Raw genomic sequence first — 27,830 nt, 5'->3', positions numbered from 1 at the left:
ATAGAGCTGCCCTTTTACCAAGATATCTGTGAATGCCAGCTACCACGCTCGTGTGATGTCGCCAGCTGTCTCACCCGGAAAGGAAACTATCAAGTTTCATCGCTCCGAAGCTGGATGAATTTAGCTGATGTTGCTTACGCTTCATGATGAAGGTACTGAAACAGTTGTCTCGCTCACGCCAAGAGTTCGGTGAGGTCGTACTGCCTCTGGAGTTTCTGGAATTGTCCAACTAAGTCATCTAAGCCAACAGAGGTGCTTTGAGTGGACCCACCTCCTCCCGGTAAGTCGAGCTTGGGAGGGTCCGTATCGATCTCAATCGTTACCTAGCGTACGATGTGAGCAAGAAGAACTTGCCGAGAGGCGAGGTAGTGTACCTCACTGTCCTCGCAGCGGTATTCCAAACCTACCGGACCATCATTAATGAGGGCTACATCCATCATAGCCTGAAAAATGCCATCTTTCACTCGCTCGGACTGATAAAGGTCTTGAACTGCTTTGAAGAATGCAGTGTATAACTCTTTCGCTTGGTCACCGCTGGCAGACTTGTGAAAGTCCGGCTTATTGCCTTTCTTCGTGGATGCGAGGAGAGTAAATTGTGAAACTCCAAGACAGGTCATTCATAGCCTTCTAGAAGGTAGTATCATGGCGTACCACATAACACTTCACCCGAAATCTCAGTCACATTCTTCTTCCACTGAAGACGATCAGCTTTAGAATGGATCCAGATGGCTTTTCATACCCTGCCCCCATTTTCGTCATCCCACAACTTAAATTTCAACAGCTTTGCTGCGCACGACTGCGCGTCTTTGATCGTATCTTCTTTGGATACACCAGCGAGTACTAATACACCTTTGCCAATTGACGAGACCAGTTGGCCATCAACTGTCACAGAGGCAGATTTGACACGTTGCAGCACCGCTGAGTTGTCAGCACATGCTGTGGTATGATAAGACCGTGAACATACCCTTCATCGTGAATAGCGGGCATATGATGTGAGCATCAGCCTAAATTCTCAAGTACTTGACGTGACGCGTGTGGGGAAATACCGGCCTAAGGACCGAAAGAAACGCGCCAGGCAGCAACTTCGGCGTTACAGCTCCGACCTCACGTTTGCCAGTTTCAGTGTCGCGAGGCTGGACAGATCTGATCTTGCTTTAGCAAACATTGTCATAGGCCTCTACCGCCGCACCCAGTAGCATCGAATACCAGCCCAAAATCCTCGCAAACGCGTGACGGACACTTCACGATCTGAGCAGAATCTCACACCGCGATATCGGGACTCACAGCGCTTCAAGATGGCCGCAAGGAAGCTTCAAAATGAGCTGGACCGAACGTTCAAGAAGGTCTCAGAGGGCGTTGCGGCATTCGAAGGGATACACGAGAAAATTATGTCCTGCAACAATCCAGCCCAGAAAGAGAAGCTAGAAGATCAATTAAAGAAGGAGATCAAGAAGCTACAACGAATGCGTGATCAGATCAAAACGTGGGCGCAAATGGGTGATATCAAGGACAAGAAGCCCCTACAAGATAACCGGAAGCTGATTGAAACTGTAAGAGGTCTAACACTCCGTCTACACGCCACGCTACTTACCGTCTGTGTAGCAAATGGAGCGATTTAAAGCAGTAGAGAAAGAAATGAAAACCAAGGCGTATTCTAAAGAAGGCTTATCGGCGGCTGCCAAGAAAGACCCAAAAGAACAAGAGAAAGAAGAAATGGCAGAATTTCTACGAGCGATGATGGACGAGCTATATCAACAGATCGAGAGCCGGGAGGCCGAAGTGGAGACTCTGCAGGTAGGCGCCAAGAAGAGCAAGAAAGACACAGCGAAAGCAGATCGAATATCAGAGTTGGAGCGCGTGATAGAACGGCATAAATGGCACAATGGGAAACTCGAACTTGTATTGCGTGCGCTGGAGAACGGTACTGTGGAGACGGAACAGGTCAAAGAGCTTGAAGAGGGGATCAAGTACTATGTGGAAAACAATCAGGAAGTGGATTTCATGGAGGATGACAGCATCTACGATGAACTTGATCTGCAAGAGGATGAAGAGCATTTTGGTATGAACAACGAGATGGACAGAGTATCCTCACAGGATGCACAATCAATACAAGACGACATACCTGAGGTGGAAAGCAAACCTATCGGCACAGGGGTCGGCAAGCAAAAGGCGGCATCATCAACGGACATATCGAGTTCCACAGCACGAAGATCATCGACACAAATGAAGTCGCCTTTACCAGCGCTGGCAACACTGCATACATCTTTGCCTAGTCCCTCAAATGGTGTGACCTCTAGTAGCATGAAGCCAGCCCCCATACCAGCTCGCGCTCCTGGTGAGGGCCTTAAATATGCCTCAGCTGCAGCAGCTGCGGCTGCTAGCGACAAGAATGGTGTAGGTATAGCACCCCTACCACCACTGCCAAATGCCACCTCTACGTCTTCAACGAGTGGCTTGGCTCCACTCCCTGCCGCTGCTGTAAGAAGAACAAGCTCGGTAGCTTCTCCGCATATCTCAGCGTCGATACCTGCGCAACAGCGACCGACAGTATCCGCTACACCGTCTGTCGATGGTGGTGCCGCACTACAGACAACATCGAAGTCTCCAGCGCTCAGCCACACAGGTGCTGCTCAAACTGTGGCAGAGTCACTCACCACGATACCACAAGCCTCCGAGAAAGTGGACGTGAGTGAGACTCAACCGCCGATGTCAACGGAGCGAACGCCTAGTACAGGCACCGAAAACACTCGCCAGGCCAAGGTGACCAATGGAGATGCACATCAAAGAACAGACGATACAGAGTCGGTTTATTTTCTACCCTCCAGCCTACAAGACCTCTTGGAGTCATTTGAAGCCACGAAAGCCGAGGTCCATGCGGACTCCAAGCAGACGGACGAAAGACTTCTGAATGCGGCACATGCGTCTTTCCCAGAATCAGTGGACGCTGAACGACCACGACACTACAAGCCGCAGAATCCCTACCCGTTTACTCCTGAACACTACCCGCAGGAGCCATTACCTATCTTCGATGATCCCAGGCTGTTCCAGAAAATTGACACTGATACGCTTTTCTATGCCTTCTATTATCGGCAGGGCACATATCAACAATTTCTTGCGGCCAAAGCTCTCAAGGCTCAGAGTTGGCGCTTTCATAAGCAGTACCAGACCTGGTTCCAAAGACATGAGGAGCCAAAGTCAATCACGGAGGACTATGAGCAGGGAACATATCGATTCTTCGATTACGAGAGTACTTGGTAAGTTTTTCTCCTACTTGCAACGCATTTGACTATCGGCTCCTACCTGCACCTAGCTTATCGTGCATGCTAATCATCTCCAGGATGAATCGAAGAAAGGCAGACTTTAAATTTGCCTACAAGTTCCTCGAGGACGATCTATAGTTCGCCAGGCAGAGGACTCATTTTGTGTTGTTGTGTAAGTTATCGTGCGTGTGCTTCTGATGGAAGCTAGCTCTCCAAGAAGACATTACTGTGAAAGATGCCAATGCATGGCAACTGCTCAATTTTTGGAAGATCATAATGCGTGCATTGTACAGTATACAGCTTTAGGGATGATAAAGCATCTTTCAAGGTCGAATGCCTGTGGGTGTAATGCGGGATTACTGCCTGCTCTGCTGAAGTAAATCAGCGACGCCATCGCCATCTCAAGGGTGTAATTGCCAGAATACTGCAGCTGAGGAGAGCATACATCAGCGATCGTAAAACCCGTGCACAGTTTCTAAAAATAGAAAGAAGGAAGCTGCAAGGCATATCTTCCGTCAGCGCAGTAGAATTGATTGGATCTTCAGTTCTCTGCTATACCAAAACGAGTATAATGAGTTTTGTTTGCCCGACCACATATAGGACTATGCAGGGACCACAGCTGGATTGTTCTCTGCAAGAGAGTGAATGCAATGCATCTGCATCTGTCAACTCCACCATAAGCGCATGCACTAACCCGATGAAGGAAATTCTTCTAAATATGACAGAATTGTATTCTGGTCTGATTGTCCTACTACGGCTTTAGGCTGGATGGGTCAGCCGCCACCATCGTCCAGATAGAACCCATCGAGAGCAATCGAATCCTGTCATTACCGATCGCTAAGTGGCTGATAGTTCCCACGGTCTGGCGTAACGGCTCCAAATATATGCACGATCCTCTTTGAAGACAATCAGTCCTGTCATTTCTCCGACAAGCTGGGTTAACGGACAGGCAGATTTTTGTTAGGCTTTTCGACCATCTCGCTGTAATCTAAGACCATTACTGATTTCGACCGCCATGATCACATATTCCCGATACATCAAATATAGCCCGCATGCGTGACAGACTTTCTAAGAGCCTCAAGGATTGCAAAGAACTACAGGCATCTATAGCTCATTTCGAAGAAAATACAGCTTGAACGAAACTAAGCCTTCAGGCAATTGTTAGCTCAATGCTACATAACTTACATGATTCATTCCTGCGGCGATGGCCCCTTTTGTCATGGTCTATACTTCAGAAACGTCATCCATATCTCATACGCTTCTTTGTCTTTCATGCTCTGCTGCTTTATTCATTACGAAGCCGTACCGTACACCGTACCAGCTATTCACGCGAAGGTCAGTATTTTACATATACAACATTCTGTGCAAAGGCTCATCGGTCTGTTCATTGATCTGCCCTCTAAGCCTCATCAACGCATGATCATAGCACGAACGGGCAAATACTATTATGTGTCGGTAGTTCGCTTATAGTATTCTCCGCGTGGTCTATTTGACGAGCTCTTGAGGCGGAAGAAGGCCTTGTGACCATGAAGAATAAGATTGTTGTCTTCCACATCCTACAGCTCCATTACCAAAAAGGCGAGCACATAGTGCACAGTGGTCTAAGTAAAAGCCTTGCCCTTGGTGGCATAGGATATGATCTCCTCAAGTCAGCAAGCATGTTAATGCGATGAACTAAATTCAGACAAGCGGGATCATTTTATAAGCACTGTAAGCACCAGTCAGGTTCATCTAGGCGCACCGCTAACCATAATCTAGTGAATTTGATGAATCTTGCGTTGGCTCGGCCCAAGCAGACAAATCCTTGCTCATTGGATACTAAGCTGTCTCCACCATTCACACAAGTTAGTGACATGGATCCCTCTCACAACAACGTATGGTTATTTGTTGCAGAGCCATGCATGTCCTGTACTAAAACCCATCCAGCGTCTTTATTATCCTTTGAGTACTTCTTAACAGCAAAGTCAAGACTCTATGAAAGGGACAGATTGTGAAAAGACGTACGCGGATAACATCCAACAGTCTACACCCTACTGCTCCAGCCCTCAGCTATCTTCTTTACCATACCACATCATCTTGCCAGTCATGACATTCCAGCGTATTTCACAGTTCGACGCCAACCAAACGTACAATCAAGTCCAATATGGAACGTCATCTCATACACGTGGTGCATACGACTCGTATTGCGGCCAGTATCCAACGCTGTCTTCGTCGCAAGCAATGACTTACCAGCCTATCTACTATCAATCCCAACCTTACCTGAATTATCAAATCGTATACCCACATGGAGCACGTCCAGCTTACCAGCAAATCCATCCGCCACTCCAGCTTTTACATCATGTCTCATCACAACAGAACCTGTCTTTGTACCCTCCTGCATCCGAGTGCGAAGAAGATTCCAGGACTTCAACCACGAAGCCGCCGAAAAAGTCGAAAAAAATGTGAGTTTGGTGTCACGCCATCATGATCTAAGATCCTGGCTAACAGAACGTAGTTGGAGATGCGAACGTCCTGGCTGTTCATCAACTGCGGAATTTGGACGCAAAGCCGACCTTGATCGTCATACCGACACAGTTCACGAGAAGCGAAAGAGCTTTGCTTGCCCTCACAGATCGTGTGATCGTTCCATTCGTCCATTCACCCGAAAAGACCATCTTATAGAACACCGCCGCGCTTACCACGGAGAGGAAATCCAAAAACGCAAGCACACAAACCAATATGACATTTGAGGTTGTCTGCATTGTCAATGTCTTTCGAGGTCCTTGAAAGGACAGCAAGATATTCGCAAGCATGACACTTCGGTGAAGTAGGAGATGTCTGAACTCCGACAAATCGATAAAACAAGTCGCTGGTTTGGGCACACAAAGACGGCGTCGGGTTGAACATGCTTTTCCCACCCTTTCATATTTACACTTATGTTTGTATAACGACTCTTACGATTGATGACGTACAAAGAGACTTGGCGTTCTAAGCCATTTTTTGGCCTTACCTCATTCAAGGTATGGCATTGCTATAGTACACCACTAGGACATAGACTACTTCGTTTTCAGAACTGGGCTTGTGAATGGATGCAATCATTTTATTGGGATCTCCAAATATAGCATTGTTTACTTCTGATACCCTCTTATAAGACTAGTAAGGTCATTCCTCTCTTAGTGTTATTCTATTTATACCTTCGCGCTTCCCGGACGATTAAGGTACTGCCGAAGCGCCCTGCGTTCATTCATAATCCGCACTGACTCGCATGAATCCGGTCCGCATTCATGGACGCTGATCTTCGTTCACCGAATGGAGAGTCCTGCATCGATCATGATAACATGTTTATACGAAGGCTTCAAGACGGCATTGATACCATCAATGTTCTCCACAACGCAGTGCGTGCTGATCGAATTCATGACCTGCTTTTGGCACAGTAGACCTTGCAATCCATGTCGTTTCCTATTGTGCTTATGCTATTTCGAGTATGTCTTTTTGAATGACCCCAATGATCTTCAACGAGGCTGTTGGGTATCAGTCTCTCGTGCATTGATGGATGCTTTTAGCACCACCAAACCTCACTAGATTACATTTGAACGTGTTCAGATTAGTGCTATATATCAAGGCAAGGCTAATGTTACCACCCAATCGGGCCATAAATATTAGGAAAGGACAGGACTCAGCAGGAGATTTGAGTCTTTGAACAGGAGGTCGGTCATGGAGTCATTGTTGCGGAAAGTGGAGGGTAGGGAGTATCAATTCATTAGACTTCACACCAGTCCAGTCGTCGCAAGTGTGTGTGCTCATATATACCTATGACAGGTTCAGATATTCACTAATTAGGTGGTACCCCGCCACACCTCGGCCGGGTTCTCGTCACCGGATCAAGGCTGTGTGACAACTGGCAGGCCTCCACTTTCTTCACTTAGATAGATATTGTTGTCACCCTGTGCTGGAAATCCACACTTAGCCACAAATACCTCCCCTCCCACCTCCCAAATGGAACTGAGATCAATACGCAATACTCACTCCACTTTGACTGAAGGACTGAGATAGCATCGACTCGATCGCTCAGCCGCTCGACTTATATGCCGGCATTTATTCAGGACGTTACCACACACTCAGTTTCACGTGCGCTCAGCGGTCAGCCAAGCCCAATCTCTTTTCTTGCAGTATGCCCGATAAAGACCTCCGAAGGCAGGCTCTCGCTCCGGGAAAGACAGTCTCTCGTAAGGCTCGTGAGAGACTATCGCGACAAAGCTCAGCAGCAAACTCGACAAATAACTCTCCTACTGGCTCAACATCGAACTCAAGAGCTCCGAGCAGGCAGCCCTCTGACGATGAAGACTCACGCAGCGAAGGAGCATACAGGTGAGTTTTATATGTCCCGACAGCTTGCAGTGACCCGAACTGACTTCTTGTTAGCTATAGCTCCTTTGATGAATACCACGGTGGTGTCCTTGACGTCGGGGACGCGCCTGCGGAGGACTACAGCTACAGTAATCTCAATAATCTGATCGAGGAACTGATTACTCGGAAAGGAAGCACGTCAGCAGGCCGAGAGCTCTGCATCGCAAGGTTTGCGAATGCTCTGCAAAATGGATATAGAACAGCAGAAGTTGCGCCAAGACTGGCTGAGATCCAAGGGTCGCTTCTCAGGAGTATAAAGGATGGTGAAGTGAAGGAAGCTACTTTGGCTTTGAAGGGTACGTCTGGCGCCGACTTGTGGTATGGCTGTAATCCAACTGACAGTCGGTAGCACTCACGATGACTATTATAACCTGCCCTGACAATGATGCACAAATAGGCATGGACAAGACATTGAATAATATAATAACTGACTCTGACTCACCACTTGTAAAGGCCGCCGCTATTCGTACGTTATCAGTCCAAACTTTCTTTGGAGGATCATCTGAGGAGGGTACCATGGAAATGATGGAATTCCTCCTCGAAATTTCCGAGTCGGACGGCGAGACCGTTGGTGCACTTGACGATGGAAAGGTTGTTTCTGCAGCGTTGCAAGAATGGGGCTTCCTGGCGACCCTCCTCGACGAAGCAGAAGATATCACCGAAGTTGCCATGGATACGTTCGTCGACCAGCTGGAGAGTGGCGATGTCAGCGTTCAAATCGCTGCTGGAGAAAATATTGCCCTCCTTTACGAATATAGCTACACAGAACAAGAGGAGGATGAGGACCTATCGAGTGGTGAGGAAGATAACGATGAGAATGACGCCATAGAAGATAAGACCGCACCAAGAATGATTAAGCGCTATCAAGTCTACAGGCGTGAAGATCAACTGAAGGATCTTCTCAGTTCTCTTGCCAATACCAGTGGCCGTGGCGTCTCCAAAAAGGACAAAAAGGCTCTGCACGAGAATTTCGCGGACTTCGTTAACGCCGTGGAATACCCTTACCGAGGGCCTCGCCACTCGAATGCCATCGACCAGGAGTCAGGGCAACGCCTGGGGTCCCGTCTGCGTATCAAAAACTTTGGACAGTACAAAGTCAACAAATGGTGGAAGATGCATAGACTGAATGGACTGCGGAGAGTGTTAGGTAGCGGCTGGATCACGCATTATGAAGCTAATGACAATATTAGCGGCTGTCTCCATGAGAAGTAGGCATTTTTCAGATACCCAATCAAGATACTTTAAGAACATTTTGAGATATCATCGCCTTTGCGTTTTGTGATGGACTTATTATCCTTGAAGTTCCATATTCACATCCAAGATTTAAGAGCAGGGCAGCACTTAGTCAAAACTTAGCGAAACGCATTGTCCAAATAACAGATTAGACACTCATCATGGTGAAGCTGTGGGAAGAGAGTGAGGTGCTCCGCGGGCTGGGGCAGAAGAGAAAGGCTGTGGGATCATACAGCTGTCTTGCGTTTCTTCCGCAGCTATGGAAACTCGGGTAGGTCAGTTGACGCGCTATGCATGGAGGATATAGTTGGTGAAAATCTCTCATGCGCCATGCCTAGCAGTCTGTGTTCGGAGATCTCCACGATGGAGGAGTCGAAATCCGGTGTACAGAGAGAGAAATACAATGATAGTGGTGCAGGTGTGGCATATTGCTGTGCCCTTTCAAGCAGAAGGATTGTGAACGTGTGAAGTCAGAGATTGAAAACAAATATTATCTGTCCGTGGATATTATCGATGCACTCTCTCCTTCTGATCTAATAGACTGTGAGTCTTACTTCTGCGAACCGATTAGTACCCAAAACCAGTACTCATGCCCATATTCATTCCACCACCATAACCAGTTTCAGTCCTCCCCAAGCCGATGACCCTGACGCCCAAAGCCCCCATCTCTGCTGGGTCGACTACGTCTCTACCATCGAAGAGCAGTCGCGGCCTTTTCATGTGGTAGCTTATCCTTGCCCACTCGATCCTGTCGTCCGAACCGACTCCGTACCCCTGATAAGAGATCTTGCAGTCCGGGCAGTCATCCGGGCACGAGGGCTGAGGAAAAAACTGCTCAGGGGAGAGGTTCAGACCGAGTTGATCGACTGGCTTTGTCGTGGGAGACGATGAACACGAAGCAGGGCGCTTTGAAGGTGAATTCTTGAAAAAGTCCCAATCAGTGATAATCAAGATTGCGGATGCGGACATAGATGCCTGATAGGGATCGGTATAGATCTTGACCTTGTCTGTGTTATTGTACTGAGGGCCAAGCGTATTGATCTCGCGCTGTATGTTCTCCGGGAGACATATAGGGTCGAATACTGCGATTTCGGCGGGGCGTTCTTCGAGAAGTTTGCTGATGATGTCGACGGCTAAACTCTCACGAGTATCGTCGGTGTTCTTCTTGAAAGCAAATCCTAAGAGTGTAATTTTCTTACCCACGAGCGTGCCGTTGAGACGCTGAACAACCATCTTAGAGAAACGTGTGCGCTGGAGCATGTTGATCTTCGTCACACTCTCCCAGTAGTCAGCAATATCGTCCAGATGCAGACTACGAGCCAGATAGACTAGACTACCGATATCTTTCCTGAAACAGCTTCCGCCAAAGCCTAGACCTGCTTTGAGGAACTGACTTCCGATCCGTGGATCCATGCCCATCGCTTTTGCTACTTCGTGGACGTCGGCACCAGTCTGTTCGCATATTGCACTAATAGAATTGATGCTGGAAATGCGCTGTGCTAGCATGGCGTTTGCAGCTAACTTTGCAAGCTCAGACGACCATACATGAGTACCCAGGATACGCGATGGATCAACAAATGATGTGTATAGTTTGGCCAAGGCGGCAGCAGCTCGATGGCCTTCAACAGTATGGGCAGACCCGATGATTACTCGATCTGGATGAAGAAGATTTGCGACAGCCGTGCCCTCCGCAAGGAATTCAGGGTTGGAGAGCACTTGCATCCTCGCCCGTGGCCTGAGATTCTCGAGCTATTTTATGGTCAGTATCAGATTCGCTGCCTGCTTGAGTTCTCAAACTGACAATGTCTTGGACAAACTTTGCAGTCCTGCATGGCACTGTACTCTTCTCGACCAGTATGGCTCCTGTCTTTGAGTTGGCTGCAATTTCTCGTACTACGCCTTCGAATGCAGTCATGTCGGTGGCAGAACCGGCTCCCACACCCGAGGTCTTTGTTCCAGTGTTAACACAGATAAATATCATATCTGCAGTCGCAATCCATTTCGCGGTTTCCGTGGAAAAATTTAGGTTGGGGGTCCTTATAGCCTGTTCTTCAACGTCCTGTTCGAAGGATGCTGTGACCGCCTTCGGCTTCTCCTTGTGGGACCAAGAAAACTTACAGCCATCTCTTGTGATTCGAACGAGCTCATTCAAGCCTGGCTCGCTAAGTGGTAAATGTGTAGAATTCCACCTTCGTATGCGCCTCTCGTCGCGGTCTATGACTGTCACGCGCAATGATGGATTTTTCAAAGCAATGACTGCAGCAGTTGGAACCCCTAGGTCGGTCAGACGGTAGTTTACAAGGCACACGTGAGATAGGATCGATGAGATTGAGAGGAAATGTGGTCCATACCTACATACCCAGCTCCCACGAAACAAACATTCCTCACAGGAATTCCCGCGGCGCTGGCAGGATTGAGGATATCTGGCAGTATTCGCTGCCTGTCTTGTGGTGAGGACGACTCCTCGAGGGAGATAAGATCCGAAAGGCTTGTAAAACGAGTCTCTATGGTGGCATCTGATTGCGCAGTGCCACTCAACAGGCTTCTTTCCGGAGGTGTTGACCGCATAGATAGATCAAATGTACTCTCATCTGAGGCACTTGAGCTGAATTGAACCATATTCATGCTGGAAGTCGTGTGCTGTCGCAGTCAAAGTGGAGGTATGGTCACGCACATATAGGGACAAGAGATGAAGGCAGTGCGACAGCAACGGCCGAGGCCCGCTTTGCAATCTCGCGTTTGCCATTATTACAAGCCAAGTCATGTGTCGAGTGAATGGTACATAGTAGTGGCCATCCTCCCCGGACAAGCTTGCATCGAAAATAAAGAGTGGCAATAAGCACGCGGTGGAGATCTCGTGGTGGCAGCAAACAGTCCATTCGTGCGACGCGGTTCTTTATCGTGGAGTCATCGTATCAATATTATATTCTGCTCGAGTGTTGACGTCCAACCGTCGCACGTTGCGAGATGCCAGGCCCTGATGTTGCCGTGGACCCTGAATCTGTGGTTCAAGTGATGCCTGCTACCGGCCAATCAGAAGTGAATCCGCCGTCTCGTGGGACAAACATCAACTTTCCTATCTCAACCCTCTGTCATGAGCTAGACACTGAGCATCCCACCTCACAAAGATACCCCGCATGATGAGGATAATTCTGCAGCGACTACATCATGGGAAGGGCGACTTCGGAATTTCAAGTTCCTCCACGTCGCAGGTTCTTCTTACGTGGAATTTGCTTCAAACATTGGTCCTGGTCAATACAACGCACCGCAGACATTATAGTGACATAACGTTCGTGCCATCGCTTGAGCCGCAATTTTGAAAGCCTTCAACTACTGAGAAGATGGACCAGAACTTTCCTCAAGACCTCAAGGGCCGAAAGATTCTGCTGGCGACTGAGTCACTTGGCCCAATCAACGGTGTCAGTAGGACTACAGGCAGTCTGATCCAATATCTCCGCGACAATGGAGCGCAGGTAGCTGTTGTGGCGCCCAAGTTCGCGGGACCAACAACAGTGACGAATGCGAGAAACGATCCGGAAGTTCGACTTGATGGATACCCTCTACCATACAATCCAGATTTGACAGTCGCATATCCTCTCCGCCTCGACACTATATATAGCAAGTCGTTTCACCCAGATCTGATATATCTGGCGAGTCCTGCATCCGTGGGCTTCCAGCTTCTTCTACAGATTCGACAAATGGGTTCACCACCGCCTGTGATGCTGAACTTTCAAACCGACCTTTCCGCATACAGTGAGATCATATTTCCCAAGCCGATGGATCAGTATGCCGTATGGTTACTAGCACTGGTACAAGGCTTCCTTTTCAGCCATAGTGCCGTTCATACCATCTTTTATCCGTCAGGAATGGTCCGCGAATATCTCGAGAAAGCAGGCGCGCCGATGAGTAAGACCTTCCACTTAGGAAGAGGCGTAGATACGGCTTTATTCCGACCAGAAGCGAGAGACATGAACTTTCGCAAAACGATTGCTCCTCATGGCGAGATCATTTTGCTATGTGTTGGGAGAATAGCTCCAGAGAAAGGCTTCGGGTTTTTGGCTGAGGTCGTCCAGCGGTTGGATGCTGCAGGAAGTCATTTCAAGATGGTCATTACAGGTGGCAACCAGAATCCCGCAGTGGAAGAAGATGTGCAAAAATTGTTCAAGAGTGTGGAGCACAGGGTTGTATTCACAGGGTTCCGTAAGGGTGCAGCATTGGCGTGCGTCTACGCTTCAGCTGATTTGTTCCTGCATTGTTCCATCACCGAAACTTTTGGTCTGGTTGTTTTGGAAGCGATGGCGAGTGGCTTGCCAGTGGTCGCACGGGATCAAGGAGGGCCGTCTGAGATTGTAGTTGATGAGAAATCTGGCCATCTCATTCGACCAGACGACGTTAGGAACTTCGTTGCGAAGACACAGAGACTTATCCAGTCATCTGAGCTCAGAAGACAAATGTCGCAGACAGCGAGATCGATCGCGCTCAATACTACTTGGCAAAAGATCAACAACAAGGTTGCGCTGAAGATTTCTGAAGCGCTCGCAGCCGCTGAAGCAGCAAAGAAGAATCGACCCATTCGCAACTGGATTGCTGCGCGTCTCAGATCCATCATCATCGCTATTCGCATCAACATGGCGATCGGCTTGACATACTTCATGTGGGGAATAGCTGTGCTGCCATTGTTGATTCATGGCAGTAGCAGATTCCCAGATCGATTCGTCGCGGCCATGCTCCCGAACTTGCAGCCGATCGGGAACTCACTGTCACATACTTTAAGGACTGTTGGACTGTGAACAGCGAAACATCAAAGTAGGATCAGATACCCATCTCTTTTGTCATGGCTAAGCAAGGCGTCACTTGAGTTGTGACCAAGTTTGGGGTGGAGCATGGTGACGTTGAACTACAATGGTGGACACATTCACGCTAGTGTCTGTGCACTACTCCTTAGTCAGGATCTCACTCCATAAACTACCCCTGTTATATCCCTTCCATCATACATAATCTAATTAATTACTTGATTCGTCATGTCTCCCCAACACAGTGCAAAGTCAATGTGGATCAATGGATGCAGCCATACAGTGAGCGAGATAGCCTCTGGCTGCAGTTCTCCACTTTCCAGTTGAGTCACGAACGGGCGAGTCATTGCCCACGCGAAGTAGTAGGTATCTTAAACATAACAGTGGCATAGGACATCTTTCTTATTAGTGCCAACATGATCGAGATCTCATCGGAGTATCGAGCACATGTTTTGCGACATCCATCATTAATTACCCGTCCCACAAACTCCACTCCGGCTCTAGTCGCCGAACTTCAGACCCACTCGCCGAACCTCAGATCCACTCCCGGCAAAACTGGTCATCACTATCCAAAGGCATTAGATATGGCGCTACACAGAATCATATACATCTCATGTAAGACAGCAAATCTGCTCCTGTCGCTCTACTTTTTTATACAGCTCCTCAACCGGCAGTACTTACAAACCAGAAAAGCTCACCTCGACCCAGCATTGCCCTGCACGTTAACGTTCCATATCGCATACACGATAGATCCTGACTTTCTCCTCCAAGATGTCCGAGAACCACGCTCTTCCCCTATACTACAACCCGGACGAAACCAGCTCGGCTCCAAGATCTAGCAGTTTCTTTGCATCTCTGAACACCAAACTTCGCGCCTTCTACCGCTCCCTTGTCAACATCGGCCCCTGGTACCTTGGCCTCTCTGTCAGCAGCTTGACTGTCATCCTCTTGATCATTCTGGCTGTCTGTGGTGTCTTTACCATAAACATTCCCAAGCTTGCCTTCGGACCTGTGCGCCAGCGTGCTATTCGTGAGATATCTAGACGTATCATGGGAGATATGCTTTGGAATAGTATTAACCTCCTCCGTAGGGTCTGATGGATATGTCGCAATGAGGAATATGACTGAGTTGAGTGTTGATTTGACCGGACCGGGTGAGTTCTCGCGTCATATCGTGGCTCCTAAATAGTGCTGAACCTTTGTAGGCTATGGGGAGATCGGTGCGCGTGATTTGACGGTCCCGGAATTCTCTCTCGTAGATGTGGCTCAGTCGGCTTGGGGTTGGTCTCTGGTCATCTTCGTGGTGGTGATCTCGGCCTCTATGATAAGAATGATTTCTGGTTGGCTGGTGGGTATGCTTCTCCATAAGTCGTTATTGAGAGAACAGGGAAGGATTAGAAGACTCTGATGACATATGATTTCAATACTATGTTAGTGGTCACGCCATACATGAACAGGAGAATATAAGCACGTTGTAAGATACCTATGACATAGCAGTGGGTCCTGATGACTCTATATCACGGTGATATTTTCCATGAAGAGCTTTGAAGTCGGTATTCCTGTTACTTGGTGGATTGATACTGTAATCTATTTTGCTCCATGCCCCCATAGTTAACCTTGTGAACACGAAGTGGAGACGTACTGACTGGGCTAGCCTAATCGAGACTAGCGATTGGGCTGTAGAGCCTCACTTCTCTCCTCTCTTTTCTCTCTCTCTCCTTATATTGCTGTTCAAAGCTCTTTCTATTTCTTGATATCGTAAAAGACAACCAATCTAGCCTTCTGATGACGTTGAGCTTCATATTTATATTATAACCGCTTAGTCTGTCGTCTAACTGCTTTCCGTAAGGCTGTGTTTAGGTCTCTCGGTTGGGGGTCGTGCTTGAGCACTCAGCGTTCACTTCCCACCACAATATCTTTTCTCCAGCGCCGACCCGGCTACTTCCAGTATGCAAATTTCACAACTTATCACTTTACACTTGCGATGGCCGATTCGCGGACCTATCTCCACACATTCAATCAAACATGACGAGTGTTCGCACATATCGAAGTTACTAACTCGATTCACTTCTCAGTATCCAAGACAAATGCTTCGACTCAAAATCACAGGATTAACGGCTCTGATATATAGTCTTCCACTGCCTTACTTTTCGCACCTATAACATCTCTCAAAGCCTCAACATGCCCTTTGCCGACTTTCTCTCCTCCGTGGCTAGCACGGCCACCAAACTGAACGGTTGGTACAAATACGGCGTCGTTCCGCTTGTGAACCAGCTGGGAGACAGCCTGCAGCAAGATCTGTTCGTTGCCAAGAAGAAACTACTTGACTTCAACTTCAGGCGCCTGCCTCATAGTACATGGCGTTACGTCAAGGCACATCCGTTCAAGACTATATTCTACATCGTCGGCGGAGTCTCGACTGGCATTATGATCTTCCAACCAGCACTCATCTTCGGACCACTACTCAGTCTAATGGGCTTCACAGCTGTGGGTCCGGCGGCTGGTAAGTCACCACGCTTTGCACGTTTTATTTTACATTGACTGACTTGGGTCAAGGCTCACTCGCAGCTGCCTGGCAGGCTTCTCTCGGAACTGTGGCTGGTGGCTCACTATTTGCAATACTTCAGTCGGCCGCTATGGCTGGGTATGGTGCAGTAATCGTAGGAGGTGTGCTTACAACTGGAGCTGTGTCTTTTGTCGCCATCGAAGCAGCAAAGCTAATCAAGGCTGCTATAAATCCAAACCGCAACATGGCGATAAGCGAGGGACAAAGGGGTGTTGACACTTTGGAACCAGATGAAGAATAGGGTGTGCCTAGAATATTTATTGGAAAGAGAGCTGTAAATGCTTGTACTGAGATCGTACGGCTCATCTGAGTTGGCTATCAAAGGCACTGTATGGCTGTGTGACGCTACAACGGTCAAGTTTGACAAAGCTAGGCAAAGATATACTCTTTGGTGTTAAAAATCGTGTGCACGAGTGAAGTGACGCATGCTATCTTCTCCTTGATACATATAAGCTATGTCTTGACTTAGGTCTGTATTTCACCTCGCGGAGTACCTATCAACTGAAGTCAGAAAGGCACGAAAACGACTAGCGTTATTATTAGCTGTGTGTTTGCACAGTATTCCACAGTGTTTCACGGTAGCACTAGCTACACGGACCCATATATTCACCAGACTATGAGACCTTGATTCCATCACTGATCGGTCAATCTCCCAGAGCACTCTTAAGTCCTTGCGAAGCCAATACACAGCTCTTACCGCTTAATACACTCTGTACATCAGCCCGCAAACAATCATGGATTTTGGCTGGTTTGACAAAGCAATCGCAGATACCGGCCATGCCGCCGAAGCCGTCGCAGGCCATGCAACAAGAGCTGGTACGAGCATTGCACGGCGAAAGCTATGAACGACGAGACTGATTTGCAACAGGTGAAGAGATGGCGAAAGCCGGGGAGAAAGGCATGCAAGACATTAACGACAGCGCCACCGGAACCATGCAAGCCCTCAGTGAAGCGGGAGACAGTGCATTCCAAGAGCTCCGCAAGCGAGCGCAGGACCTCCAGAACACGTACCAGAACGAGACCATGCCAGCACTTCAGCAGTTCGGCGATGACGCGTGGAAAAGCAAGGAAGAAGCAGAGGAGTATATGCTCAACTTCGACTGGAATAACCTCCCGGAAGCCACGTTCGAGTTCGTCAAGGAGCACCCGCATGAGATTGCACTTTGTGTGATTGGCGGCGTCATCATCGCGGCGCCGGGACTGTTCTTCATGCCTCTCCTTGGAATCCTGGGTTTTACGCCTGTCGGGCCTGCTGCTGGGGTGTGATTCGCATACTTGGAGGGTTATATGTACTGACTCAGTCGAAAGGTTCTATTGCGGCGGCTGTGCAGGCCTCTATGGGTGACGTTCCCGCAGGAAGCTTGTTTTCTCTCCTTCAGTCGGCTGCTATGGGTGGTTTCGGTGGTATCATTCTTGGCAGTCTCATCAGTGTGGTTGTGGTGAGTGTTGCTGCTGCGGCAAGCACTGCTCTCATTGCATCGTGTAAGGAGGAAGAGCATTGATCGCCTCCCCTACATACATTCTGGAAAGGATTATTGAAGGATGAAGGTCAGACGCTTGGAGTAGATGCTTTCATGCAGTGAATTAAGTATCATCGGAGCGTCATACATGCAAATAACTAGTGTGCTATACATACGTTTGGCAAAAATGCATGCCGGACCCAGTTCTTGAATACATAATTGTAAAGCTAATTGTCTCTTTATATAAGTGCTTAGTTTCTGACTTCGCAAGCTCGATGAACAATACGCATCCCAACAACCCGCACAGTAAGAGGAACTGCTGTAACGCGTCCAAAGTGCCACGTCGAAGACAAATCTACCAAAACCTACACAAACACCATCAACAACAACCAAAGCCTACCCCAAAGCAACTCTCTAACTTCCTCTACACAAGTACGGTAACATCCTACCCAAAATCAAACCTCTAGGCACGCCTCCAGCAGCCATTATGAGCAAAAACTCCAAAAAAAAATTGAGAAAAAAAAAACTCAAAACAAAACTCATATCGCGCGGATCGAACGGGAGCTCAATCGTTTGGGAACCGAGAAAGCCGTCACCAAACCGCGCTTTTTTATCCTGTTGTGGGACCACTAAGCCATGGCCCCGAAGTTCTGGTACTGATTGTAGCTGGAGTAAAATTGTTTATAAAGGGCGAGAAAATTGATAAAGTGGTGGTGTGGTGTGGTGCGGTGTGTGGTGTTGCTGAGCCAGGGGTCACGCGTCTGAACACTGTTTGTTGGATTGATAAGCAACGCGTCTGCAGGTTTTTTTTTGGCCTCGCCGGTCTTACAAGATTTCGCCTTGGTATTTCGTCCTGATAGATAGACCTTCTCGGAACTCGCTGTGAGCAAAGTGAATCACCTTTACACTATTCGAATGGGCCCATGACCGCGCTGATCAAACAACCGCATCCACTACACATCCGCGCAATCTTTAGAAAGAGACCAGCAGCTGCATGCCCGAACATGGCAGATAGACTCTTTGCCAGTGTCGACGTGGTCAGTGGTCCTGTATAAGCTGCAGGTGAAAACGTCAACGGTACGCGTCAAAACATACGCGAAGCTACAGACGCCATCACACAGGGTCATAACGGCATTATGGAGATGATGGCTTTGAAAGCTACTTCATGTCATTTCGTGAGTCTCATAAAGTCCCCAAGTTTCCAAACAACTATCTCAAACCTCACGATCCCGTTCTACAAGCCCAGCCTTCTCTTTCTGCGCGCTCACGTACTCCATCCCTCCAGCTCGATCCTCGCCTGCGCTTCCCCCTCCAGCAACCACACCCACCGCCTTCCTTCGAGCCCTCGCCTCCAACCTCTCCTGATCCGCACGCATGAGCCCAATCATGCGACTCCTCCCCCGAATCCTCGCGCCATACCGCCAGAACACCCACGGAATCGGAATACACAACACTTCCAGCCCGCCCAGCAACGTGCCAGCCCAGCGACTCCCAAGAGCACCATACAGCGCGGGGCCCGCAAGCGGCAAGCAGCCGCCCAGGACACTGCGCAGCACGGCATTACCGGCGAGCGCGGAGGCGGCGTAGATGCCGTACGAGTGGACGAGGTAGTTTGACGCGTAGATGAAGACGGCGCAGTTGCCGGCGCCAAAGGGGATGCCGGCGAGGATGGGGAAGACCCAGTGGACGGTGGGTGGGGAAGTCCATGCGAAGACGAGCTCGCCGATGGGAACGAGGACGGCGGCTATGCAGACAACGGCGAGCATGGCCTCGGGAGGGGCGGCGTTGAGGGGGCTGGCGGGGATGCTGCGGTTGGGGCGGTAGGAGTTGATGAGGGCGCGGAGGAGGGGCTCGGAGAGGATGGTGATGAGGCCGCCGATGCCGATGCCGGTGTAGGCGAGGCCGGTGAGCCCGGGTGACCAGCCGCGTTGCTGGGAGAAGACGATGGGGTAGGCGACGAAGCAGAGGTAGAGGATGCCGTAGACGATGGCGATGTAGATGTCCCAGAAGATGCAGATGGGCTCGGTGACGGCCATGACGAAGGGCCGGGAGAGGTTGACGGCGAGGAGGGAGCGAAGGCCGAGACGCTCGTCATAGCGGGACCAGTATCGATCGTCGTTTGATTTCTTCCGCTGAAGAGCGGATTTGCGGCGGAGGATGGCGGGTGCGTAGGTTTCTTTGACCGTCGATATCACGAGCAGTGCGACGCCGGCACCGATGAGGACGACCCAATTTGTCCAGCGCCAACCGAGAGATTGAAAGACGAAGCCGCCGATGATGGGGCCAAGGACGGGCTGGAATAGTCAGTACTGCGAAGAAAGAAGGAGGATATATATAGAAACATACACCGTTCATAGGTCCAATACTCCAGATGGAAAATGCGAGGGCGCGGTATTCGTCCGTGACAATGTCTGCAACGGTACCAGGGGCGTTGGAAATCATGGCACTCCCAGCGAGGGCGCCAAAGAAGCGGGTGACTAGGATGGTCTCTAGATTCTTCGCCAGAGCGCATGGAATGACAAGAACGATGAAAAAGGCCAGCGATACGATGTAGATGGGTCTGCGACCGTACATTTCGCTGAGCGGTGCCAGGATCACGGAACCGGTGGCCAAGCCCATGAGATATGTCGTGAGGCCGAGAACGACGAGGGTCTCGTTGTCGATGTTGAAGCTTTCCATCATGCCCGGGATGGCGGATGCATATGAAGTCGAATACAAGACGCTGTACGACGTCAGTTTAGCCATTGACGTTCAGCCACATTTGACATGCGGCAATGGACGACAATGCAACATTGTATGCTGGTCGGCAGTGGCAAAGGTCAAAAGGTCAAAAGTCAAGCGTCCACTTACACTATAACGGTGGAATAGCTAGTGCAGAATATAACCATGCTCTTGTGTGCCAGGCTCCATTCCTTTGGATTGTCTGAGCCGTCCTCTTCGAAATCGACCTCGAATCTTGGGTCACTTGTTGCATTTGTGGCAACGCTTCTCCCGGTCTGGATATGAACAAGCTCAGGGGTTGCGCTGGTTTCTGTGACGTGTGATGCATTTCTGTGAAGCTCGAAATTCCGGGATTGCGTTTGTGTTGCATGTTCTGACTGGGCTCGTTCTACGTATTCTTCGTCGTCTGAGGATGAAATATCAGATGCAGAGTCTTGAGTGCTTTTGGACGATTTGCGCTCCGGGTCGACATCTTCGAGGAAATGCTGGGAGGGTGGCGTTGGTGTCGAGGTGGAGGAGGTACGGTGTTCCTTCTCATCGACCATGCTGACTGCCGATTTGTATATTTCGATGGGTCTGCCGAGGATTTGATATGGGAATCTTCAGATTGGCATGAGTCCGGACTACATGCGAGGATACTCCTTATATGTAGATGGTAAAGCCTGCTCAATGCTGTCCCATAAACATACGCACAGTTTCACAGCGTTCTATCGCGCGTACAGAAACGGCTTCGGAGGTATCGACGACGCAGTGATGACTCTCTACAGGACCACGAGGCAGATAACTTGGGGCAGCTAGAAGTGAGCACAGCATGAGTGACGAGACAGCATAGACGTCAGGACAAGCAGAAACAGCACGGAGGAATATTAGAATGACGATTAAGACAGCAAGGAAACTATTAGCAGCACGCATGACTCTCAGACGCAGATCCACAGCGCAATCGGCGAATGAATGAGTGGAAACGGAAAAAATGCTAAGTCGTGCTGGTGAGTGGGGACGAGGGAGCCACAGCCGCGATGAGGGCCTGTGCCGACGCCAGCAGCCATCGACTCGCAGGATTGACAGCGGAAAAGTACCGTTCATATCCACGAGACTGCAGATGAATCCTTCTGTAAGCTCTGGGTACCTGTGTATACGTCGCAATGGGTGTTTGAAGGTCGTGGTAATAGCTGGCAGCATGATGATATCGATGGATGGTGGTGATGATGATGCTGATCTGCCAGAGACTGCCGAGGTCTCTCACATCTGCAGCAGCGTAGGCAGAAGATAGAGGTAGTACATCTGTCCGGAACCCCGAGATGTGCCGATTTGCCGTGTAGTCCGTGTCCTTGTATCGATACTACTTTGCCTGCTACTCATGTCGAAGTCAAGAGTCGTGATTATGCAGGGCGTGTAAGGCTGTGGGTGCTCTGGGTGGTAGTTCAGCTGTATCAGACGTCCTGATTGGTGTGAGGGGCCTGAGGCTGCATTAAAGTGCCAGAAACCCCAGGAGAGTTAGACCATCACCCAAATGACTCTAGCCCGCTCAGGTAGGTGGTAGTGGTAGTTCTGTAGGTACCGTACCTACCTTAAGAAGGTACTACTAGTACTCATCGCATGCTTTGTCATCCGTAGTCCTGGGCACCCGCTCTACTTCCCCGAGCCGGAGATAATTTTCATTCTTCTCTCTTCATCCGCACACATTGAGCCGGTCGCGCACACACACAGTTTTCTGGCGCGATCACGCTCAATGCGACAGGCTTCATTGCCCGTCGTTGTTTATCTCTCCAATGCGCGGCAGAGCAAATCTTTTACAACGTCCTGTATCTCCCACTCTGGATTTTCTTCATAACCTGAAAGAATGGGTCGTTTGTGACGCTACATTTTCAACCAATTTGAATATTCAAGTCACTGTTTTCGGTGGATCGTACGTGCGTGCAGGTGCTTGTTTTGTCTTCTATCCTACTCGCTTTACACTATGTCTAGCTTGATGTCTGGCCTGCTCTTTACTATGATAAAGGCAGATGCTACAGGCGGTGGCGCTCGCCGCTGGACGTGCACTTGTAAGCCCGCTGCTCTCTCAGCTATGGCTGGCATAGGGCCATCTTACAATTTCGCAAGAACAGCGTCCGCACCGGAGACCTATGACATGTCAGAACCAAATCCCGCTCGAGCTGTCAAGCAGAACTTACCGTGACTTGGCTCGGGTTGTCCTCCTTCTCGGCATAGCTAATCGTGCCATCCTTCTCAATCACAATTGCAAAGCGTCCCAGCCGATCGCCCATACCTGCCATCCAGCCATGTGTCTTGCCGAACGAGGTCTTGGAGTCGCTCATGAGAAGCTACGATGCGTCAGCCGGATTGCCGCATGCTGCTAGACTGCAGAGAACTCACAAGATAGTCCGTACCAGTGACCTTGTTGACCTTGCCCCAAGCATTCATAACCCACGAGTCGTTGGACGCAATGACGACGACCTTGTCGACGCCCTTGGACTGCAGCTCGTCCTGGAGCTGAATGTATGGGGGCAAGTGCATGGCCTGGCAGCCGGGAGTGAAAGCGCCGGGGACAGCGACGAGGACAACTTTCTTACCCGCGAACTCTTTGCTGGCGTCATATTCTTGGGGCTTGCCGCAGGATGTCGGGTCGGCGTTGGTGATGGGGGCCCACCTGATGTAAATTGTATCAGCAACGTGTCAAGCTGTGTACTCGGAGAAGAAACTCACTCGAACTTGACGCCCTCGGGGAACTTGTCACCAGCTTTGAGAGGAGCCATTATGATGGGCTTGTAGCAATTGATATTGACCTAGAGTTTGTGTGGCTGTGGTTGTACGAAATAGTGAAGTTCGTTGTGGCAGAGTCGAGATTCAAGTGTTGGCGATGATAACTATCGGTCGTGCAAGTGTTTGGAAAGAAACGGCCCGGAAAACTCTCTGGCATGGAGAGACTCACGCGGCCTATCGGTCAGCGCGAATGGTTCAATTTGATGCGGGGCACCTGCAGCGGGGCATAGGTGTCTTTCGGCCAGAATGAATGCTGTGACGTAAGCTCGGAATAGCACCGGTGGTCGACATCAATTGCATTTTGGTGATAAGCATGCGAGTCTAGACTGCTAATCTCACTGTGCGCCCTTCTGACTCTTGATTACTTGCATTATCCCCATGTGGGACTTGTCCGCTCATAAACCCGATCCTGCCAGCTAAATAGATCTACAGCACAACTGTCTTGCTAACATCCTGTCAAGGCAAAGACAATATATTTTCTCGCACTCAAAACTGTGACAATCCCCTAATTTTGACTTATCATTCACAATCCTACAGGACCATACTCAAACAAATGTCGTTGGTCCCTCCATTCACAGCCGAAACGGCCCACGCAAAGGTCAAGAAGGCTCAGGACCTGTGGAATGCGCAGTGCGTTGAGTGAAAGCTCCGTATGACCATGCTCACGGGGGAAGGGATCCTCATGCCGTAGTCAAGGCATACACGCCGGACTGTATCTGGAGAAATCGTGCGACCTTCTTCTCAGGAACAGAGGCAATCGTAGACTTCTTGACAAAGAAGTGGGAGAAAGAGAAGAGCTATCGATTGCGCAAAGAATTGTTCGCGTTCAACGACGACAGAATTGCCGTTCAATTCTGGTATGAGTATCAAGATGCCCATGATGGTATGAAGTGGAAGAGATGTTATGGATTGGAGGATTGGACCTTCGCCGCAGACGGGAGGATGCGCAAGCGGCAGATGAGTGGTAACGATGTCGATATCACCGAGGAGCAACGATGGTACAAAGAAGGTATCGATGTCAATGAGGTGGAAATAAGCGAAGCCCATTGGTGAGTGAGGCGTCGTTTTCTATGCTGGAGGAGTATCATGTATGACGACCAGGACGAACTTGGGATCTAGAAACTGTCAATATCTAATCTAGCAAGCATGTGGGCGTGAGAACCCAAGGCAGACAGTCTACATACCAGGGACAATGACTAGCTCGTTCTTTTTGGTCCGAACTCTCAATAGCTTGACTTCGTCATCTTTGTCGAGTCCGGATGCAAGCGTACTGGCTGACCCAACAAAAGACCAGACCAGGCGGGCTACGTCTTCGGCACTTTGTATGCCCCCTTCTGGTTTGCCATTGCTGTACAAGTCCACGGCGCTATCGGAAGGGGCTGGTAATGTGTTGTTGCCGTTCGCCGATGTGCTGCTCGATATTAGGCCAGAGGTCCGTACGATCGCTCCGTTCTCTCGAGATAGGATGAGAGTGCTTTGAACTCCAGGTTTCTGGCTTAAACGCGTAAGAAGCGCAAGGGTTTCGGCTGGCTATTTGTGGCTTCAGTGAAGGTTCTTGAAAGGTTTCCTAGGCATCTTACCGCATTTTGAGACATTGTCGATTTCAATCTTCGGCTTCCGATCTGATTCGAAGAGCGATGCTTGAGGAGGACGGAGATTCGAGCAGTAGCACCTGGGTACTCTTCATTCCAGTAGCTGGGAAAGAGCTCGGGGGATCCGTGCGCCTGCCGCAAGCAAGAGCTAACCAGAAGTTACTTAGTCTACTTGATTTCTTCAACTCATCCATGACAGACAGGATTTGTACTGATTATAACCGAATATAGTATTTTCCTTTCTAGGTTGATACAAAGCCATGGCAGGAAGCACGAAAAAGAAAGATTTCCAGGTACGTACTTCGAACGTATATTCAGAAAAATCCTAAGTCGTGCGTATAGAAAACCAAGCATAGAGTCGGCAAAGCTAAGCCGAAGCCCACAAATGCGACGAATACAAGCTTCAAAGCGAAATGTACTGAGACACATCATTTGTAGCTACGTCACATACTAACAAACCAAAGCAATCACTGTCAAACAACAGGCCCTCAGTACAACTGCGCCAAACTCATCCTCACAGTTCGCCCACTACCTAGCACTAGTAACACACAAAGGAGACTCACAGCGTCGAGACGCCGTAGCTTTTCTGACAACAGCTGTGACGTCGACTCCCCCAAATCAGCCACTTCCCCAGCCCGTCTCGGTCATAATCGAGAAGTCGCAGCAACTTATTCTGGACGGAACTCGCTCGGTTAGAGAACAGTTGTTGAAACTGTATCAAAGCTTGCCTCCCACAGAGATTGATGTCCGTTCCAGCGAAAGCTTACTATTGTACATCAGAGCAGCAATGACTCATCTCTCGAGTGAAATAAGAAACTCATCCCTCGACTTTCTTGGGTGGCTGCTGCAAGTCGACGGAACCGGAGCTGTATCGTCGCAAGGAGGCTGGGTCAAAACTCTTCAATGCTTTGTTAGTTTACTTGGCTGGAGAGAACATACTGCCACTGGCGCCTGGACGGGCCCTAAACTATCCTTCGGCAATGCTGGATCTGATGTAAAGGCCATGGCAAAACAGCTCCAAGCACTAGCTGCCTTCATTAGAGCAGGATTGCACCCACATAACCGTGACTCAGACGGTATTCAGAATGCAGATTCTTGGTTCCCCCTCCGGAATACCGAGTCGCATCTGATTTCGGGGCGTTCAAATGCATTTAGCTATCTGAGCCTTCACGGTGCAACCCGGAATGAGGATACAGAAATGTACGAAGACCGAGAAGATCGACAGCGTATTTTCCATGCTCTGTTTCAAAACGCAATCACGAAAGGGGTTCAGCAAGCACAAAGGGAGGCAGGGGAGATGGGACGAGCCTCCGTGCAGGTAAAAAAAGCCGTATCTGACGGGATGGCCGACTTCGTCGACGAATGAATGAATGATGGAAATTGATAGGTCGCCAGGATACGAGGGTACCACCTGAACACGGCCTTTCAATTCCAACATCGAGTTCACCCGAGAACATTCTTTGTTACTCGAATATAATTCATGCATGGCAGGATGAAATTCTTCAGGAAAGGGCATCATGACTACTAAAGAACCGGATTCTATTTGGTTGATTTATACCAGTCAGGACCGTAACTTCGAACAGTGGGAAAGCAATCAAGACAAGCGACTCTGGCACCTCTCCTGTACACATGCATACGCTTGAACACGTCCGCCAGCCCGGCTGTCAATTTAGACATCTCTGCAAGCAACGACACTATAGTCGCCTTCGACGTCTTTACTTGCGACCACGGCTCCATTTCGGCATCCACGCACCCCCTGAGACCTGAGAGTAACCCCTAGTCTTCCGCTGTGCGCAAAGCCCAAATACGATCGTGAGGAAGATCAACAAGTTCGCCGCTCCAGCAACCCAACCACCGGCACGCCCAGCCCTCGACAACGCGCACATGTTTTTGAAGCTGAAGCTGTCTGGGCTAAACATCCCGCCCGTATGCGAACACGACCAAGTCCTGTACTTCATTAGTAACAACATAAAACTCCAGACAGTATCTGTTTACACTTACACGAAGCTGTGGTGCCCACTTTTTCCTGCCGCTTGGTACTGCAAGAACACCGCCAACAAAACCCACAGGACAAAAAACGCACCTGTCACCAACATCGTGACAATCTCCGTGCATACACCCTGCATAAGGCGAAAACTTTTCTGGAAGCTCAAGAGTACCATACAAAGGGCAACGAGCGCGTTGACAGATCCGACTGCAAGGTATGCCGTGATAGGCTTTGTGTCCATACCCTCCAACGGCCACACCGGCCACTTGTCCTGATGACCCGTCCAAGCATTGTCGCGGATCTTCATCGTGTCGCGGTGCTTATTGTACGTCACTATGACTGCCGCGTTGACACCGACGACGATCAGGGACCCAATGAGAAGGAGAGCGATTTCGATGGTGCGGATGCGTGCGAGGAAGCGTGCCCAGCCAGACGGGCCACGAGGGCGGGTAGGTATGATTCCAGCCGATTCGTTAGGAAACTTGCGGTCGAGATCGATTTTCTCGGGCTCATGGACATTGACTTCGATGCGGGGGTTCATTGCAGGCGAGTTCTGGGCTGAGCGGGAAAATGATGGGCGCCCCGTGCGAGTGTGAGGATCGTAGAGGCTGTCGGAGTGTTCTGCGATTGTCAGCATAAGATGCTCTCAATGATCGGTGTTGCACTTACCACGATTAAGAGGTTCACGGTCACTACTAACACGACTCTCGCTAGCAGAACGGCTGTGTGAGCCATGATATGCTGTATCGTGGCCGAGGCTTGCGTACGACATTGTGAAGAAGAGCGACAAAGATAGACAAAGATAAATAAAGATCTGAAAGCGCAAACTGTTATTTGGCCGAAAAGGGATTATAGCTCATAGAGAAGATAACACATTCCATAGGCATCACAGGAAATCGATACAAGATATAACAACAGCAGCTCAGGGCAGCGCGCGCCAGGGGCTTGAAGAGGCTAAACTGGTAGTAGATTGTGTAAGGTCTCTTAAAATAGCCCTCAAGGACGAGGTAAGGGCATCAGCTTTGAAAGCATTCGCATCGTTCAGCCAATCAGAGTTCACCATAATTGCATG

The 27,830-nt window shown here is 49.5% G+C and overlaps 16 protein-coding genes across 16 annotated transcripts; 10 read left to right on the top strand and 6 right to left on the bottom strand.

Annotated features, from left to right (window-relative positions):
- Positions 1 to 173: 173 nt before the first annotated feature.
- Positions 174 to 971, bottom strand: EJ05DRAFT_505054 (uncharacterized protein; the record flags this gene model as incomplete). The annotated part of the gene is made up of 5 exons (XM_033747659.1): positions 174 to 323; positions 375 to 601; positions 652 to 694; positions 740 to 918; positions 965 to 971. The coding sequence occupies 5 exons, from the start codon at positions 969 to 971 to the stop codon at positions 174 to 176; spliced, it is 606 nt and encodes a 201-aa protein (XP_033595865.1).
- Positions 972 to 1,107: 136 nt separating this feature from the next.
- Positions 1,108 to 3,852, top strand: EJ05DRAFT_470218 (uncharacterized protein). Its single transcript, XM_033742935.1, has 3 exons — positions 1,108 to 1,550; positions 1,603 to 3,254; positions 3,338 to 3,852. The coding sequence occupies exons 1-3, from the start codon at positions 1,296 to 1,298 to the stop codon at positions 3,396 to 3,398; spliced, it is 1,968 nt and encodes a 655-aa protein (XP_033595864.1). The 5' UTR covers positions 1,108 to 1,295; the 3' UTR covers positions 3,399 to 3,852.
- Positions 3,853 to 5,345: 1,493 nt separating this feature from the next.
- EJ05DRAFT_505052 (uncharacterized protein) lies at positions 5,346 to 5,989 on the top strand (the record flags this gene model as incomplete). Its single annotated transcript, XM_033747658.1, has 2 exons — positions 5,346 to 5,701; positions 5,755 to 5,989. The coding sequence occupies 2 exons, from the start codon at positions 5,346 to 5,348 to the stop codon at positions 5,987 to 5,989; spliced, it is 591 nt and encodes a 196-aa protein (XP_033595863.1).
- Positions 5,990 to 7,132: 1,143 nt separating this feature from the next.
- Positions 7,133 to 8,895, top strand: EJ05DRAFT_541922 (uncharacterized protein). Its single transcript, XM_033749692.1, has 3 exons — positions 7,133 to 7,607; positions 7,662 to 7,942; positions 7,996 to 8,895. Exons 1-3 carry the CDS (start codon positions 7,411 to 7,413, stop codon positions 8,856 to 8,858), a joined length of 1,341 nt encoding a protein of 446 aa, XP_033595862.1. The 5' UTR covers positions 7,133 to 7,410; the 3' UTR covers positions 8,859 to 8,895.
- Positions 8,896 to 9,446: 551 nt separating this feature from the next.
- EJ05DRAFT_505050 (nucleotide sugar dehydrogenase) lies at positions 9,447 to 11,504 on the bottom strand (the record flags this gene model as incomplete). The annotated part of the gene is made up of 3 exons (XM_033747657.1): positions 9,447 to 10,628; positions 10,681 to 11,153; positions 11,231 to 11,504. The coding sequence occupies 3 exons, from the start codon at positions 11,502 to 11,504 to the stop codon at positions 9,447 to 9,449; spliced, it is 1,929 nt and encodes a 642-aa protein (XP_033595861.1).
- Positions 11,505 to 12,220: 716 nt separating this feature from the next.
- EJ05DRAFT_490110 (glycosyltransferase) lies at positions 12,221 to 13,669 on the top strand (the record flags this gene model as incomplete). Its single annotated transcript, XM_033745847.1, has 1 exon — positions 12,221 to 13,669. One exon carries the CDS (start codon positions 12,221 to 12,223, stop codon positions 13,667 to 13,669), a length of 1,449 nt encoding a protein of 482 aa, XP_033595860.1.
- A 395-nt stretch (positions 13,670 to 14,064) lies between these two features.
- Positions 14,065 to 15,132, top strand: EJ05DRAFT_480422 (uncharacterized protein). Its single transcript, XM_033744865.1, has 2 exons — positions 14,065 to 14,826; positions 14,878 to 15,132. Exon 1 carries the CDS (start codon positions 14,444 to 14,446, stop codon positions 14,768 to 14,770), a length of 327 nt encoding a protein of 108 aa, XP_033595859.1. The 5' UTR covers positions 14,065 to 14,443; the 3' UTR covers positions 14,771 to 14,826; positions 14,878 to 15,132.
- Positions 14,648 to 15,176, top strand: EJ05DRAFT_213991 (uncharacterized protein). Its single transcript, XM_033739853.1, has 2 exons — positions 14,648 to 14,826; positions 14,878 to 15,176. Exons 1-2 carry the CDS (start codon positions 14,784 to 14,786, stop codon positions 15,078 to 15,080), a joined length of 246 nt encoding a protein of 81 aa, XP_033595858.1. The 5' UTR covers positions 14,648 to 14,783; the 3' UTR covers positions 15,081 to 15,176.
- Positions 15,177 to 15,600: 424 nt separating this feature from the next.
- On the top strand, positions 15,601 to 16,634 carry EJ05DRAFT_541919 (uncharacterized protein). Its single transcript, XM_033749691.1, has 2 exons — positions 15,601 to 16,175; positions 16,229 to 16,634. The coding sequence occupies exons 1-2, from the start codon at positions 15,854 to 15,856 to the stop codon at positions 16,477 to 16,479; spliced, it is 573 nt and encodes a 190-aa protein (XP_033595857.1). The 5' UTR covers positions 15,601 to 15,853; the 3' UTR covers positions 16,480 to 16,634.
- Positions 16,635 to 16,703: 69 nt separating this feature from the next.
- On the top strand, positions 16,704 to 17,584 carry EJ05DRAFT_213972 (uncharacterized protein). The gene is made up of 3 exons (XM_033739852.1): positions 16,704 to 16,707; positions 16,754 to 17,054; positions 17,107 to 17,584. Exons 2-3 carry the CDS (start codon positions 16,973 to 16,975, stop codon positions 17,502 to 17,504), a joined length of 480 nt encoding a protein of 159 aa, XP_033595856.1. The 5' UTR covers positions 16,704 to 16,707; positions 16,754 to 16,972; the 3' UTR covers positions 17,505 to 17,584.
- Positions 17,585 to 18,656: 1,072 nt separating this feature from the next.
- EJ05DRAFT_213691 (MFS general substrate transporter) lies at positions 18,657 to 20,764 on the bottom strand. The gene is made up of 2 exons (XM_033739850.1): positions 20,045 to 20,764; positions 18,657 to 19,992 (listed from the first exon to the last, which is right to left on the bottom strand). The coding sequence occupies exons 1-2, from the start codon at positions 20,441 to 20,443 to the stop codon at positions 18,913 to 18,915; spliced, it is 1,479 nt and encodes a 492-aa protein (XP_033595855.1). The 5' UTR covers positions 20,444 to 20,764; the 3' UTR covers positions 18,657 to 18,912.
- Positions 20,765 to 22,504: 1,740 nt separating this feature from the next.
- EJ05DRAFT_490105 (Redoxin) lies at positions 22,505 to 23,172 on the bottom strand (the record flags this gene model as incomplete). Its single annotated transcript, XM_033745846.1, has 4 exons — positions 22,505 to 22,540; positions 22,591 to 22,740; positions 22,793 to 23,066; positions 23,123 to 23,172. 4 exons carry the CDS (start codon positions 23,170 to 23,172, stop codon positions 22,505 to 22,507), a joined length of 510 nt encoding a protein of 169 aa, XP_033595854.1.
- Positions 23,173 to 23,526: 354 nt separating this feature from the next.
- On the top strand, positions 23,527 to 24,232 carry EJ05DRAFT_470207 (DUF1348-domain-containing protein; the record flags this gene model as incomplete). The annotated part of the gene is made up of 2 exons (XM_033742934.1): positions 23,527 to 23,809; positions 23,854 to 24,232. The coding sequence occupies exons 1-2, from the start codon at positions 23,733 to 23,735 to the stop codon at positions 24,230 to 24,232; spliced, it is 456 nt and encodes a 151-aa protein (XP_033595853.1). The 5' UTR covers positions 23,527 to 23,732.
- Positions 24,233 to 24,239: 7 nt separating this feature from the next.
- Positions 24,240 to 24,865, bottom strand: EJ05DRAFT_213651 (uncharacterized protein). The gene is made up of 3 exons (XM_033739849.1): positions 24,760 to 24,865; positions 24,364 to 24,709; positions 24,240 to 24,294 (listed from the first exon to the last, which is right to left on the bottom strand). Exons 1-3 carry the CDS (start codon positions 24,772 to 24,774, stop codon positions 24,248 to 24,250), a joined length of 408 nt encoding a protein of 135 aa, XP_033595852.1. The 5' UTR covers positions 24,775 to 24,865; the 3' UTR covers positions 24,240 to 24,247.
- EJ05DRAFT_213943 (pre-rRNA-processing protein ipi1) lies at positions 24,752 to 26,453 on the top strand. The gene is made up of 3 exons (XM_033739851.1): positions 24,752 to 25,064; positions 25,114 to 25,186; positions 25,236 to 26,453. The coding sequence occupies exons 1-3, from the start codon at positions 25,032 to 25,034 to the stop codon at positions 26,135 to 26,137; spliced, it is 1,008 nt and encodes a 335-aa protein (XP_033595851.1). The 5' UTR covers positions 24,752 to 25,031; the 3' UTR covers positions 26,138 to 26,453.
- EJ05DRAFT_480413 (uncharacterized protein) lies at positions 26,286 to 27,703 on the bottom strand. The gene is made up of 3 exons (XM_033744864.1): positions 27,428 to 27,703; positions 26,773 to 27,379; positions 26,286 to 26,718 (listed from the first exon to the last, which is right to left on the bottom strand). The coding sequence occupies exons 1-3, from the start codon at positions 27,528 to 27,530 to the stop codon at positions 26,487 to 26,489; spliced, it is 942 nt and encodes a 313-aa protein (XP_033595850.1). The 5' UTR covers positions 27,531 to 27,703; the 3' UTR covers positions 26,286 to 26,486.
- Positions 27,704 to 27,830: the final 127 nt, after the last annotated feature.

Source organism: Pseudovirgaria hyperparasitica (genome assembly GCF_010093815.1).
Source record: "Pseudovirgaria hyperparasitica strain CBS 121739 unplaced genomic scaffold EJ05scaffold_20, whole genome shotgun sequence".
Lineage (NCBI taxonomy): Eukaryota > Fungi > Ascomycota > Dothideomycetes > Acrospermales > Acrospermaceae > Pseudovirgaria > Pseudovirgaria hyperparasitica.
Note: the sequence above shows the minus strand (reverse complement) of the source record. Positions and strands in the feature narration are given on the sequence as shown.

What these genes read in the sequence shown, in the direction of transcription:
- EJ05DRAFT_213991 (XM_033739853.1), top strand. Translation starts at nt 14,784, where the DNA reads ATGAGGAATATGACTGAGTTGAGTGTTGATTTGACCGGACCGG. An exon ending in TGTTGATTTGACCGGACCGG is followed by an intron (nt 14,827 to 14,877) that starts GTGAGTTCTCGC and finishes GAACCTTTGTAG; the next exon opens with GCTATGGGGAGATCGGTGCG.
- EJ05DRAFT_213972 (XM_033739852.1), top strand. Translation starts at nt 16,973, where the DNA reads ATGGATTTTGGCTGGTTTGACAAAGCAATCGCAGATACCGGCCATGCC. An exon ending in AGGCCATGCAACAAGAGCTG is followed by an intron (nt 17,055 to 17,106) that starts GTACGAGCATTG and finishes GATTTGCAACAG; the next exon opens with GTGAAGAGATGGCGAAAGCC.
- EJ05DRAFT_213651 (XM_033739849.1), bottom strand. An exon ending in CGAGCTAGTCATTGTCCCTG is followed by an intron (nt 24,295 to 24,363) that starts GTATGTAGACTG and finishes GACAGTTTCTAG; the next exon opens with ATCCCAAGTTCGTCCTGGTC.
- EJ05DRAFT_541919 (XM_033749691.1), top strand. Translation starts at nt 15,854, where the DNA reads ATGCCCTTTGCCGACTTTCTCTCCTCCGTGGCTAGCACGGCCACCAAA. An exon ending in AGCTGTGGGTCCGGCGGCTG is followed by an intron (nt 16,176 to 16,228) that starts GTAAGTCACCAC and finishes ACTTGGGTCAAG; the next exon opens with GCTCACTCGCAGCTGCCTGG.
- EJ05DRAFT_480413 (XM_033744864.1), bottom strand. Translation starts at nt 27,530, where the DNA reads ATGTCGTACGCAAGCCTCGGCCACGATACAGCATATCATGGCTCACAC. An exon ending in CCGTGAACCTCTTAATCGTG is followed by an intron (nt 27,380 to 27,427) that starts GTAAGTGCAACA and finishes TGACAATCGCAG; the next exon opens with AACACTCCGACAGCCTCTAC. An exon ending in AGTGGGCACCACAGCTTCGT is followed by an intron (nt 26,719 to 26,772) that starts GTAAGTGTAAAC and finishes AATGAAGTACAG; the next exon opens with GACTTGGTCGTGTTCGCATA.
- EJ05DRAFT_541922 (XM_033749692.1), top strand. Translation starts at nt 7,411, where the DNA reads ATGCCCGATAAAGACCTCCGAAGGCAGGCTCTCGCTCCGGGAAAGACA. An exon ending in CGCAGCGAAGGAGCATACAG is followed by an intron (nt 7,608 to 7,661) that starts GTGAGTTTTATA and finishes ACTTCTTGTTAG; the next exon opens with CTATAGCTCCTTTGATGAAT. An exon ending in AGCTACTTTGGCTTTGAAGG is followed by an intron (nt 7,943 to 7,995) that starts GTACGTCTGGCG and finishes GACAGTCGGTAG; the next exon opens with CACTCACGATGACTATTATA.
- EJ05DRAFT_480422 (XM_033744865.1), top strand. Translation starts at nt 14,444, where the DNA reads ATGTCCGAGAACCACGCTCTTCCCCTATACTACAACCCGGACGAAACC.
- EJ05DRAFT_213691 (XM_033739850.1), bottom strand. Translation starts at nt 20,443, where the DNA reads ATGGCTAAACTGACGTCGTACAGCGTCTTGTATTCGACTTCATATGCA. An exon ending in GTATTGGACCTATGAACGGT is followed by an intron (nt 19,993 to 20,044) that starts GTATGTTTCTAT and finishes TGACTATTCCAG; the next exon opens with CCCGTCCTTGGCCCCATCAT.
- EJ05DRAFT_213943 (XM_033739851.1), top strand. Translation starts at nt 25,032, where the DNA reads ATGGCAGGAAGCACGAAAAAGAAAGATTTCCAG. An exon ending in CGAAAAAGAAAGATTTCCAG is followed by an intron (nt 25,065 to 25,113) that starts GTACGTACTTCG and finishes TCGTGCGTATAG; the next exon opens with AAAACCAAGCATAGAGTCGG. An exon ending in TACAAGCTTCAAAGCGAAAT is followed by an intron (nt 25,187 to 25,235) that starts GTACTGAGACAC and finishes AACAAACCAAAG; the next exon opens with CAATCACTGTCAAACAACAG.
- EJ05DRAFT_470218 (XM_033742935.1), top strand. Translation starts at nt 1,296, where the DNA reads ATGGCCGCAAGGAAGCTTCAAAATGAGCTGGACCGAACGTTCAAGAAG. An exon ending in ACCGGAAGCTGATTGAAACT is followed by an intron (nt 1,551 to 1,602) that starts GTAAGAGGTCTA and finishes CCGTCTGTGTAG; the next exon opens with CAAATGGAGCGATTTAAAGC. An exon ending in TTCGATTACGAGAGTACTTG is followed by an intron (nt 3,255 to 3,337) that starts GTAAGTTTTTCT and finishes AATCATCTCCAG; the next exon opens with GATGAATCGAAGAAAGGCAG.